This window comes from Anopheles arabiensis, chromosome 2 (genome assembly GCF_016920715.1).
Source record: "Anopheles arabiensis isolate DONGOLA chromosome 2, AaraD3, whole genome shotgun sequence".
NCBI classification, from domain to species: domain Eukaryota; kingdom Metazoa; phylum Arthropoda; class Insecta; order Diptera; family Culicidae; genus Anopheles; species Anopheles arabiensis.
Window position 1 is genome coordinate 62312387 of NC_053517.1, and position 13733 is coordinate 62326119.

A 13733-nucleotide genomic window follows, 5' to 3' on the forward strand; every position below is an offset into this window, starting at 1 on the left:
GAGTTCTAGATGCCGTTGATTTTGTTGGCCACCATTCCACGATGAGAATTTCTGATCAGATCAGTTCCAACTCCATCATGCGGCTGGATGTTTTGCTTCCTCCGATCAAGGGTATTACACATGGGTGATACGCAAATTCATAAAAAAAAATCCAGAATCGGTTCCGAATAACTCCGCGAAAATCGGAAGCAGAAGGTAGGTTTCAACACTCCAAACTTGGAACCGTCCGTAGTTGTCCAGAACTACTAATCAGTAGTCGGAGCCGTCCGGAAAAGGAATTGTCGGAGCTGTTGGAGCCGTCCAGAAACTCCGGCTGCACAAAGCTAAGGAGAAGCCTTTGGGTCAATTACGATACCTTCTGTAACGTTTGAACACTATCAAATATTGCCGATACACTTGATACCCACGGAAATTTCCCCACCAATACGTTTTCCGTTATCAGTGCACCACCTAGAGGACAGAGCTCAGCGCAACTACTTTCGGAATTAAATGACAAAGAGTATTATCAAAACGAAGAACTTATCCAGGTCGAGCAAGAATATTAATTTTAACGGGTATCTCTGTTGCTTCTAATCGCTACTGCTTTTACTTTATTCTTGAGCATAACGGCGCTCTACGAATCAATTATCATAACCATCAATCATTTTCATGTGGGCTAAACTTTTTTCTTATTTTTTTTTATTTGCAGATGGATTCGGATTCGGACACTGAGGTCATGTTGAGTACGAATTTCTCTTTGCGTTACATCTTACTAAAGAAACGGCGCAATAAAACCAACGATCTGTGGAAACATCGTAAGCGAAATGGACAGTACTATGTGTTATTTCCCGAGTTATTGAAACAAAAAGACAAGTTTTTCCAGTATATGAGAATGTCGAAAAAAACATTTTACTTTATATTGAGAAAGATAGAACCTTTCATCGCCAAGTTGCCTACACATACTCCATATATCTCTCCGGAAGAACGATTGATGGTAACTCTCAGGTATATGTTATTTATATTTTATTTTCAAATATTTTGATATAAAATAACGTAAACGAGCGTGTGACGTGGTTGTTTAAAATAACTTTTTCGTTGAATGCTAAACTTGGACAAAACCCAATTAACTGAGTGGCAGCTTGGCTGGACATCGGCTGGCTCGATGGCGAGCTGGCTGGCGGGATGGCGGGTTGTCAAGCTGACAGGCTGGTCGCCTGGTGGACAAGCTGGCAGGATAGATTGTTCAATCGAGTATTACTGAAGTGCTGGCCGAATGCGCGCGTCGACACGCAGGAGTCTGGTTGCTGTTGCTGGGTACACCGCACAGTAATGTTGCGTTGCTGTTACTTGGCGTACGCGTAAACACGTGGCAATAGCAGAGCTATATGGTTAACTATATTAAAAAAAAAAAGTAATCGATAACAACTGTTCCACTATAGTTCAACTTTTTTTTATTTTGTCTTAGTTTTAGTTCATAAAAATAGTTCATAATAATTTGTTAAGCATCTAGTAATGTACTAATTTAACTAGTTATAATATCCTTTTTTTTCACGAATAACCCTATGAGCAAATTGTATTATTTGCTCACGAGCATCCATTTGATCCTCTTCTGACAACGAATCCAGAAGAGGAACAAAACTCATCATAGCATGGTAGTTGCCAGTTTTTTCTTTATGCTCTTTTAATATATTATGTCTCTCTTTCTCTAAGTTTACTAACTCCTCCAAAACAACACCATCTTGTGCCGTTTTTTTCCGGTTGCCTCCTTTAACGAATTATCAACTGGTTCCGTTTCAAATAAGTCGTCTTCACAAACGTATTCATCGAGATATTCCGGAGCAGTGGCTGTTTAGAAAAATAGCAATAGAAAATTGCTAGTTACTACAAATATCTAAATTCAAACATTTTTATATTCATATATACCTTCTACTTCTTCCAAATTTCCCGATCTGGGTCGGGATGTAAGCGTTTCCTTCAGGAATCTCATCTGCTCAAAGTACTTCCATCGAACATGCTTATATCCCGACCCAGATGGCTGATTTAGTTCAGCGAGTTTTCGCGAGAATGTGTCGCGTAAATTTATCCACTTATTTTTGGCGACGATACCTAAAATATTAAAGGAATTTACAATTTCAGTTAATAATTTATACGTTCGCATCTGCATTATGTAGTGCTATAATCAAATCAAATAGTATTTACACTAGAAAAATGATTTAATATCAATGTCTAAACAATGTTTTTTTCTTCTATTTTTCAGATTTCTTTCTACAGGATTGCCGTTCAAATCACTGTCGTTCACTTTCTGCATCGCTCACAATACGATTGGTACAATTGTTTATGAAACATGTGAAGCAATTTGGAAGACATTGAACGAAGAGTTCATTCCTTTTCCAACAACGTCAGCTTTCAACAAAGTGGAAAGAGAGTTTCTTAACAAATGGAAATTTCCTAATTGCATTGGTGCCATCGATGGCAAACATGTAAGGGTGAAGGCACCGTCAAAATCCGGTACTCAATATTTCAATTACAAGAAATATTTTTCTTTGCATTTGCAAGCAGTAGCTGATGCCAATAGCAAATTTATAGCCGTTGATGTTGGTGAATATGGGAGTCGTTGTGATAGTGGTGTTTTTAAGTCATCAACGTTGTATCAACTAATACAGTCGAATCGCCTGAATATTCCTCCTCCCAAGCCACTTCCTAGCACTAGACAAGATGTGCCTCACGTGCTCATTGGCGATCAAGGCTACCCATTGAAAACTTTTTTTACTGCGTCCCTACCCAGATAGTGAAGATCCAGCCAAACTTCATTTCAATGAATTGTTAAGCATAGCAAGACGTTGCGTTGAATGTGCTTTTGGCATACTAGTCGCTAAATGGCGATGCTTAAAAACAGAATTACAAGTAACTCCAGAGCATGTCACGTTAATAGTCCAAACAACATGTTTGTTACACAATATTTGTATGGAATTTAAAGAACCACTACCAAATCCAGCTAAAAACACAAGGGCTTCAGATATCAATTATAATAGAGCTAACAACCATTCATCTCACCAGGCAACGGATTTAAGAGATTTCAAAAATTACTTCTTTAATCACATCGGTTGATATAATATAATGCTAGAAATAGATCTATAATACGTAAACATGTTTCGGTAAAATATATTTTTCTCAATTTTTTCTTTTTTCAAAATAGTTACTGAAAAAACCTTTTAAAATGATTTTTTTTTAATGATTGATGCCATTTTCCTGATAAATGGCTGGTTGTGGTGCAGAAATTTTCCTATAGTTTGTGGTGTTAATAATACAATGCATTTTCTTTCAAAATATCACCATTTCTTCGGATGTTACTTTCAATACTGGCTCGTAAAATTTCATGTGGGATAAAAAGTGAAATTTATTAATAAAAAAGTGCAATCAAAAACATCTATCTTTAGTTTCATCCGGAGCAATTTCATGAACTATACTTCTTTATAGAACAAATGGTATGAGAACACACAAATTCGTACATAAGAGTTTTGCGGTAATTATTCGGTAGGCTGGCATGAATTGATACGGTAGGGTTGCATGGAATTATGTTTATAGGGATGTGATATTTGAAATTAGTATAGAAATTAGGTCCCTCATGCAAGAATCCATGCAGGGGCTTTAAGGCTAAAAATACATAAAATAAATGAAATAATCTGCTATTACCAATACACCTGCCAGCGAAATGCGTCTGAAATGCTCTGAATTGCTTAGGATAGTGGGACTCAACATCACACATTTCCATTTGCCGGCGTCATAGAATGTGCAGATGGTATTTCTTTATTCCAGTTTCTCTACTGGACATTTTCGGATGTTATTGCTTTAGGATTTCGGATGTAGTTGCTTCCGGGTTTAGGATGTCGCTAACAAAACCATGTAACAAGTGACAATTTTACAAACACCGTGTTAGGCCCGACCATCCTCGATAGCAAAGCTTCTTGCTCCCTTTCGTTCAAGATGAAGATAATACGTACCGTTTATTTGAAGCTGATTTCCGATCATATCCCATGTATTCTTTTTTAAAAAATTGTCTTTGTACTAGACATGGGAAAAATGAATCAGAACTGAATGATTCAATCCAATCTTTACACTGAGTGAACGAGTACCGCACCGCCAGATAAATGTAATGATTCTTCCGCACGCTAGCGGTGCGGTATTGATTCTCCGTGCGGAAGCTCTCCCTGTCGACTATGAAAGTGTGCGATACATCTCCGCACGCTAGCGGTGCGGTATTGATTCTTTGTGCGGACGTTCTCCGCGCCGACTATGAATGTGTGCGATACATCTCCGCACGCTAGCGGTGCGGTATCGATTCTCCGTGCGGACGCTCTCCCTATCGACTATGAAAGTGTGCGATACATCTCCGCACGCTAGCGGTGCGGTATTGATTCTTTGTGCGGACGTTCTCCGCGCCGACTATGAATGTGTGCAATACATCTCCGCACGCTAGCGGTGCGGTATCGATTCTCCGTGCGGACGCTCTCCCTATCGACTATGAAAGTGTGCGATACATCTCCGCACGCTAGCGGTGCGGTATCGATTATCCGTGCGGAAACTCTCCCGGAAATATATCGATCATGAAAGTGTGCAACAAACCACCGCACGCGGTGCGGAGTTCATTCTCCTACTCAGAAAATCAGCATGCTTTTTCGATCTGATAGTTTGTTGACTAGAACGAGAAAGCTTCTGTTATCTTCTTTCCCGTGTCTTCTTTCCCGTTCCGCAAAATAGCGATACACTCTCGCTCTAGTAGTCTTTTTTTTCACCAAACCGAAACCGCAGGTAATTTTACATATGTTAGAAGCACCCCATGTCGGCTTTGAATTTATGAAAAATATTCTCCGCATGGACTAAAGTTAACCATAGTTTTTTTTAACTGTACGATTAATTGAATGAGTCTTATGAATCCGTGGTCTTGAACGGCGATTTTTTTTTTACTGTACGATTAATTGAATGAGTCTTATGAATCCGTGGTCTTGAACGGCGATAAATTTACATTTTTATAAAAAATACTTTAAACGAGTAGAACACAAAATAAATAATGATATAAGACAATTAAACAAATCGTGATAAATTTAATGTTTAGTTGAGCATTAAAACAACTTTGATTTCCTTTTTCTCTGCTTGTAAATCTAACTATATAAAAATAAAAAATAAAATAGGGTGTACATTCTTGCAGCATAAAATCGATATTTAAAAACATACTGCACCTCGGGCGTGCGAAAGAATCACCGCACGCGTTCAGTTCATTTCACTGAGCGAACTGGACCGCACCTGATCTTTAAAAAGAATCATTTTTCCCATGACTACTTTGTACCTCGAATCGCAAAGATCCCAAAGAAAAGGATGCTCCTGTACCAAAATTATAAGTTTTTCATCATCAACACGTGAATTCGCCATGGCTCTAACAAGATTGTGTTTGTTTACTTTCGAGCTAACATTTCTTGTAAAATCAACTCTTTTCTGAGTTTATATTCCTGATGTTAGATTGACAGATAAAATCGGATGCGGCGTCCGACGAAATCAAAAATTTTTAATTCCGTCGTACGACGAAATCGCACGTCCGACGTTATCTGTCAAATTCCACATAAAATGTTGACAGGCCTTCCGATAAAATCAAGGTGGATTAAAAATATCAGGTGGTGGATTAGGGCCTTTGGGGGGTCGCCATAGTTGAGGGACTTTACGTCATTTTAGAACCGTTGACCATTGGTTTCCGCACACAAAGCTTAGCAAATATAACAGATTTCTTTGTTAATATGTGCATTTTAGTGTGTCTATTGATTTTATCGAAAAAACGTAATATATTAACAAAAGATTTGATGATTTGTTTATGCAAGAAATTTAAAATCATGCTAGCATGAGTTCTAATCTCAAGTAAATTGTCCATGCGGCTCGTAGATAATGAGGAATTAATGTAAAAATTGAAAAAAAAATAATGATATCTTAATTTTTATCATCAAAAATGTCGAAAACACAAAGAATTCGAGAATAAATTCACAGAATAACACAAAATAACACACTTTAATGTATGTTTCAATGTTAAATAAGCACTCACAAAGTCCAAAATATATTTTTAAAGAATATTTATTCGAAAAAATGGGGTAGATAAATTATATGAACAAATTTAATTAATGTAAACAAAGTTTGAATCCTGGGGACCTTACGTCAAGTGACGATTTGTCAAAATGCACTAGAGTCCACCACCTGATATTTTTAAATCCACCTTGGATAAAATCGCATCCGATGGAGCACAGACACGGGCCTAAGACATCGTGACTACATATCATATTAGCTCTCTCACTATGATACATTTACCGTTATAAATGTTACACCTGTAAAAGTTTGGAAAATGTATATACGTGTAAACGCTACTTGATGTCACGGTACGTGTATATTAGCATTAGGCTATTTTTGACAGCTGCCATTAGAACAGAATAAAAAGCGAACGAATCAGGACGCCAAATCGAAGTGACTACAATTTAATCGATTTTACATCTCAGAAGTGGGATATTGAGCCCAAAATGTCCGTAGATGACCAGAGAGTGACTAAGGATGAGATGCTGTGCGCACTCCAGTCGGCCGAAATAACCGTGCCATGTACGGCAACACTGATGCAGATCCGTGCTCTCTATAAGGAAGCGTACCCTAGCTCGCAACAAAATGGCGATTCCAACGACACCATGTGCAACGCAGCCATTGCCGAAAGTAAAGAAGAGAGCGTCACCCAGATCATGAAAACTGATGTGATCAAAGAAAACGACGAAGCTGCAGCAGAAATTGTGCTCCTAAAGCAAAAATGTGAGATACTTGAACTGCGGAACAAATTAGCAGCGCTTGAGAGCCAAAGTCGTGAATACTCCGATACAGCTAGATTGCTTCATCCGGAAGAGGTTAAGCAGATTATTCCGATGTTGGAGAGGGTGCCAGTTTCTTGCAGTGGATAAAAACGGTAAAACACAGTGCTGAAGTTTATGGTTGGACCGACCAAATGACATTGATGTACGCTAGCAGTCAGCTAACTGGCGCTGCAAAGGAGTGGTACAGTGGTTTCCGGCATTCTGTAACATCGTTTAAAGAATTTGCCGAAGGAATGGGAAAAGCTTTCCCAGACACGCATAATGAAGCTGCTATTCACAAGAAGCTGTTGCATACATTCAAAAGGAATGATGAGTCCTACGCCGCCTACATCTTTCGTGTACATGCCCTTGGAACAACTGGGAACGTGAGTAACGCAGCGATTATAACATACATCATCCGAGGACTATCGCGCGATCCCATGTATGACAACTTAGTGGCGAAAGAATATCGTGATGTGTATGATCTGATTGATCATGTAAACCGATGCGAGATGCATTACCAAATGCGTGAACCACCGTCATCCCCCACTCGTCCACAATCTTCAAGCCGTTTTACATCGATGCTGAAAACCAACACCAAACCAGCCAATGGGCGAGAAGAAATGGTGCGATGCTACAATTGTTCGAGTTTCGGCCATTTTTCCAACCAGTGCCGAAAACCACGGCAGTCTGCCAGCTCTCACGGTAGAAAGGTCTGAAGTTACCTTTAACAACTTCCCAGGACCGTTGCAGCCTGTGTTTAGATTGTGTCCTTCCCAAACCAATCTTAAACCGGTTGTAACAAAGTAATATGTAAGACGTGCACTTGATGGTGGTGTGTACGCAATGTAATTGAGAAGGGAGGTTTGTTCTGTGTTGGGACAATATTTTAACTATTATAGCCGTCCCAAACGAATAGTGAGTGATCGTGCAACTTGTTTTTCATCTCAGGAGTTTAAAACGTTTCTCAGTGATCGTAACATAATACATGTTCAAAATGCCGTTTGTTCCCCTCAAGCCAACGGTCAGGTTGAGAGAGTTAACAGAGTAATCAAACCCATGTTAAGCAAAATTACTGATTCCGTGGATCATGCAGATTGGTGTTCCAAATTATCTGAAGTCGAATATGCGCTGAACAACACAACACACTCGTCAACGTATTTTGCTCCTTCGGTTTTGTTATTCGGTGTCGAACAACGTGGTACCATTATAAACGAATTCAAAGAGTATCTAGATAACAAAAACGAACCTTCTAGAAATTTAGAAACTATTCGTTCTGAAGCTTCTGAAAATATAAAAAGATCACAGGAAATCAACCTGATTCAGTTTGGCAAAAGACACAACCCAGCGGTAGAATTTGCGGAAGGGGATCTTGTTGTTATTCGAAACGTCGATAATTCAGCAAATTCTAACAAGAAATTTATTGCCAAGTTCAAAGGTCCTTACATAGTTCACAAACAACTTCCGAACGACCGTTATGTAATTCGAGATATCGATGGTTTCCAACATACTCAAATCCCATATGATGGTATACTTGAGTCTGATAAGCTTAGACATTGGATTGCGCCAGATGCTGATCTTGCCCCAGAATTATGTGATGCGACACTACATGATGAGAATGTTTAACGAATTGAGGACAATTTATTTGTCAGGATAGGCCGAGTTGTAAAAGTTTGGAAAATGTATATACGTGTAAACGCTACTTGATGTCACGGTACGTGTATATTAGCATTAGGTTATTTTTGACAGCTGCCATTAGAACAGAATAAAAAGCGAACGAATCAGGATGCCAAATCGAAGTGACTACAATTTAATCGATTTTACACACCTAAAGGACAAATAAAGGGCAACATGGAATTTCCACATTATGATTATACATAAATAAATATTTATAAAAAGGGGGATTGTAGCATATTACTTTATGTATACATCTTTGGCGTTTACATTGACCTTATGAAATTGTTAATTGGGTTGTCGAACCCCGAGACACACACACGGACGAGACGCACGAAGACACGACTGACAAGATTATTCATCTACGGCCGAAAATACACGGACCGGTATTTCGCGGCCGCGGAATTCCGCTTGTTGAAAAATGTATGGATATTACAGTTCGAGAAAGTTGCCGTTGACACTTTTTATATGGATTTGACAGCAGGCGGAATTCCGCGGCCGCGAAATTCCGGTCCGTGTATTTTCGGCCTACGACGACCGACAGCAGCGGACACGCTACTACACTATCCAGTCTGACAAGATCGTACGACGGTTTGATCGTTGCGTTGGAGAGTAGGCCGGATGCTGACCTTACAGTGGATTTCGTAAAGGGAAAACTGCTTGACGAAGGACGACGTCGTGCGGATGGTTCGGATGAGGAGAAGGCGCTACTGTCTGGCAGAGACAGGAACAAACATGAAAAGAACAAACGAAAGCAGTGTCACTATTGTAAAAAGGATGGACACATCCGTAAAGAATGTCGTAAATTAATGGCCGATAAAAGAAACAACACATCCACAACTAACCAAAACGCAAATTGTGCAGTCAATAGGGAAGACTTGTGTCTGTTTACCGGAAAAACACCTGATAAACGATTGTGGTGTTTTGATTCAGGAGCAACTGCCCACATGACAAGCGATACGTCCATTCTGGTAAATATTGATGAAACGAAAAGATCGGCGATTTCATCGCCCGACGTTATCTGTCAAATCCCATATAAAAATTTGACAGGCCGTCCGATAAAATCGCATGCGAAAAAGCGTTGCCACCACCCTAAGACGCGTGGCAACGCTCATCGGATGCGATTTTATCGGACGAGATTATATGGGATTTGACAGATAACGTCGGACGTGCGATTTCGTACGGGGGCCGCGCACCAGCCGCACCGAGCCCTGTCCATGCCTGCCGAGAGCTCCTGCTCGATCGGCTCGCTAACACACTCTCATTGTGCGCTCGACACACACTAAGCCTTGCGCTGCTTAGTGTGTGCGACAGTGTGCGTGACACACTGTCGTCCTCCTGAACGTTGACCGGTGGCAGCGCAACTGCCACGGCAAGTCCAGGGGTCGGCACGGCTGCCCACAACATCCATTATTGTAGATTTAAGATTAGATTATAGATTAGATTAGATTAGATTAGATTATAGCATATTATAGCATGTATCTGTACGGAGAGAAATGAGAAATAAAACCCGGCACTTCTCGTTGAGCCTTGCAAGTGAATGGATGGTGTGGTTATAACAGTTGGCGACGAGGCGGGCAATACATTAAAAAACGAATCGATAATGGCAACATTTAATATCGAGCCGTTTGTGCACGAGAAGTCAACTTGAAAACCCATCAAAGATGGGTGAAGCGGTTTGCTGGTGCTGCTAAAGTGTTCAAAGTGGATCAAGCGGACATGCAGCAGACGCTCCTGCATTACATGGGTAGTGAGACTTACAACGTGCTGTGTGACTTACTCTCGTCGGACGAATCGGAGGCGAAAACGTACGACCAGATCGTCAGCGCGTTAGACGATCATTTCGACCCCAAACCATTGGAAATGGTAGAGCTGTGAAAGTTCCGACAAGGCACACAAAAGGAAGCAGAAAGCATCACCGAGTTCGTGGCGGCGTTACAACGTGAAGCGAAAAACTGTGCGTTTGGTGATTATTTACAGAAAGGGCTGCGAAACCAGTTTGTGTTCGGTTACGTGACAAAATGATACGCGCGAGGTCAATAGGCGAAAAAGACTTAACGTTCGAGAAAGCAAAGCAAATCGCATTCTCGATGGAAACAGTCAACGACGGTGTCGAAATTTTAGCCCAACGGGCTCAGGCAGTTAACTTTATGGATCGATATCCAGCGCCAAGAATCAAGCGGTATTGTTTCCGATGCGGCAGTTCATCCCACTTAGCGAATAAATGCGAACACAAAATGAAAGTATGTGCGTTATGTAAGAAGGTCGGTCATTTACAACGCGTGTGTTTCAAAGTGGGGAAAGCACATGGGATGAACAATAAGAAACGAGTGAGTAGGACAGCAAATCTCGTGGACCAATGCTAGGATAGTGACAGTCAGGATAAAGAAGAGGATCAAATTCATAAAATAGATATTTTCCAAGTAGATAATGTGAAAGACAGCAAAAAAAAATTTTGTTAACGTACAAATTGGAAAATCACCAATTAAGTTCGAGGTAGACAGTGGTTCACCAGTTACTCTAATTAACGAACAGGACAAAGAGAAATATCTTTAAAATATCAAGCTCGTACAAACGGACGTAGAACTAAGAAGTTATTGCGGTGGGAATATTTCTGTCGCAGGAATGGCTGAAGTGTAAATCAAGACAAAAGAAGGAATAAAGAAACTACGATTGTTCATAGTTGGGGGCAAAAGGCAACCATTGTTCGGTTGCGAATGGATGAGAGCCTTAAATTACGATTGGAATAAAATCTTGCATGGTAAACAGTACACAGTGGATAAAATTATTGAATCATCGAATACCCAAAATGGTTTAAAAGCAATATTAGACGAATTTCCTGCAGTAGTTTTGGAAGCAAAAGGAAAAATAGAAGGTGTCAAAGCATCTTTGCATTTGAAAAATGGGGCAAACCCAACGTTTCTTAAAGCGAAGAGGCCGCCTCTTCCATTTTCTATTCGAGATACAGTGGAAGAGGAATTAAAGAACATGGTGGATAAAGGCATACTAGTTAAGGTAGAGAGAAGCGAATGGGCGACCCCAATAGTCGCAAATAACCAAATCGGCCTTAACCCACTGTAAAGCCACATCAAACTCACGTGGGTTTGTGGTGGTCGATTCAGTCGTTAACCCACCAAATTTTAGAACAATCGGAGCTGCCAGTTCCGATCCGATGTATTTATCTTGCTCACCCTTAACCCACCTTTTCCAAAAATGCTTTGAGGAAAAGTTTGGTCAAGGGTTGGCTAAGGTCAATATGCTGAACAGGATTTTAACTCTTCGATTAATTACATCCATTCACTTACATCACTGCACTTAAAGTTCCGCAATATTATTAGTCTATAAACTATGCACTGACCAGCGAAATGGAAGAGTTCGATCGCAAGTAAACAAACACACATATTCACATATTAAACATGAATGTTTTACAACAAACCAACTTAAACACACACGTTTACTTGCTTCCTATGCTTAATTAAATCACATTTTAACACAGGTGAAACATGTTGAGCAAATAAATTGCCCGTGCATAAAAAACTGACTTCAACAACATTGAAGTGGCTGCTTCTGTGGCCGTGTGGCTTAACCCACCAAACTGATAGTTTTTGGCTTTGTTTGATGGAACTGGATTTTTAGTACGTGTTTTCGGTATTTTGGTGATATGGGAATTATCTAGTTTATTTATAAGCCAGATTAATACAAGACGCAAAAATAGATTTGAACACATTTTAACCTATTTTTGTGTGTTTTCAAATATAAAACAAGTTGGTTGACAGAGTCAAATTAGCTACTTTGATATACACAGAGCCAAATTTTGAGCTATTATTCGTCGCGTTGGACGTTGTCGCTCTATGTCTATTTGAACGGTAGCGATGCATAACTTCAATGCGAAACCACCCAAGCGCCACAGATTATGCTTAAACGACTGGAAAATTGAATATCCATAGAAAAAAATGAAAGCTCCACAGCTTCAATGATTTGATCAATAGATGGCGTATTACAATCCATATAACCAAGATACCGAAAACGCCACCAATTTCTCGTACTAAAAATCCAGTTCCATCAAACAAAACCAAAAAACTATCAGTTTTGTGGGTTAAGCCACACGGCCACAGAAGCAGCCACTTCAACGTTGTTGAAGTCAGTTTTTTATGAACGGATAATTTTTTCGCTCAACGTGTTTCACCTGTGTTAAAATGTGATTTAATTAAGCATAGGAAGCAAGTAAACGTGTGTGTTTAAGTTGGTTTGTTGTAAAACATTCATGTTTAATATGTGAATATGTGTGTTTGTTTACTTGCGATCGAACTCTTCCATTTCGCTGGTCAGTGCATAGTTTATAGACTAATAATATTGCGGAACTTTAAGTGCAGTGATGTAAGTGAATGGATGTAATTAATCGAAGAGTTAAAATCCTGTTCAGCATATTGACCTTAGCCAACCCTTGACCAAACTTTTCCTCAAAGCATTTTTGGAAAAGGTGGGTTAAGGGTGAGCAAGATAAATACATCGGATCGGAACTGGCAGCTCCGATTGTTCTAAAATTTGGTGGGTTAACGACTGAATCGACCACCACAAACCCACGTGGGTTTGAAGTGGTTTTACAGTGGCTTAAGGACGATTTGGTTATTTGGGATAAGTTGTAATACGCCATCCATTGAGCAAACCAATAGGCGAAAGGCCATGAGAGTGACAAAATGCGGACAAATTTTTCAAAACGTGATCTTTTGTCACTTTTTTGAGCTTTTGTCAAAATGTTGTAACCTGGAGCAGCCAGGAAATAAAGTTGACAAAAGTTGACAAGAGTGACAAAATTTGACGTTCGCGAAAAAGCGTAAACAAACAGCTATTTGGCGCAGTTGTGACCCATTGCTATGATAATAATGCTAAAATTCATGATTCTAATTGATTTATGTACCTATTTCGTGCTTCTTAAACAAAATATCGATTAACCTTTAAGTTGGCAACCGGATTTTTTTTTAAACTTTAAAGTGAAATAACTTTTGATTCATTGCTTTTATTGACCTGAAATTTTCCGTAGCCTCCCAACTTTTAATTTCTGATTTTTTGGTGCATAAGTTGTAATTTTAAACAGTCTGTAAGTATTTTATTTTGATTTTTTTAACTTTACCACGTATGTTGGCAACCAGCATACCCGGGTATTCCATACATTTTGTATGGAGAATGACGTTTCTCTTCTTCCTCTTTTCGTAT

The 13733-nt window shown here is 39.6% G+C and overlaps 1 protein-coding gene across 1 annotated transcript; it reads left to right on the forward strand.

The window, feature by feature from the left end:
• Nucleotides 1–201: 201 nt before the first annotated feature.
• LOC120897778 (protein ANTAGONIST OF LIKE HETEROCHROMATIN PROTEIN 1-like) lies at nucleotides 202–3116 on the forward strand. Its single transcript, XM_040302866.1, has 2 exons — nucleotides 202–984; nucleotides 2237–3116. Exons 1-2 carry the CDS (start codon nucleotides 689–691, stop codon nucleotides 2766–2768), a joined length of 828 nt encoding a protein of 275 aa, XP_040158800.1. The 5' UTR covers nucleotides 202–688; the 3' UTR covers nucleotides 2769–3116.
• The last annotated feature ends 10617 nt before the right edge of the window (nucleotides 3117–13733 follow it).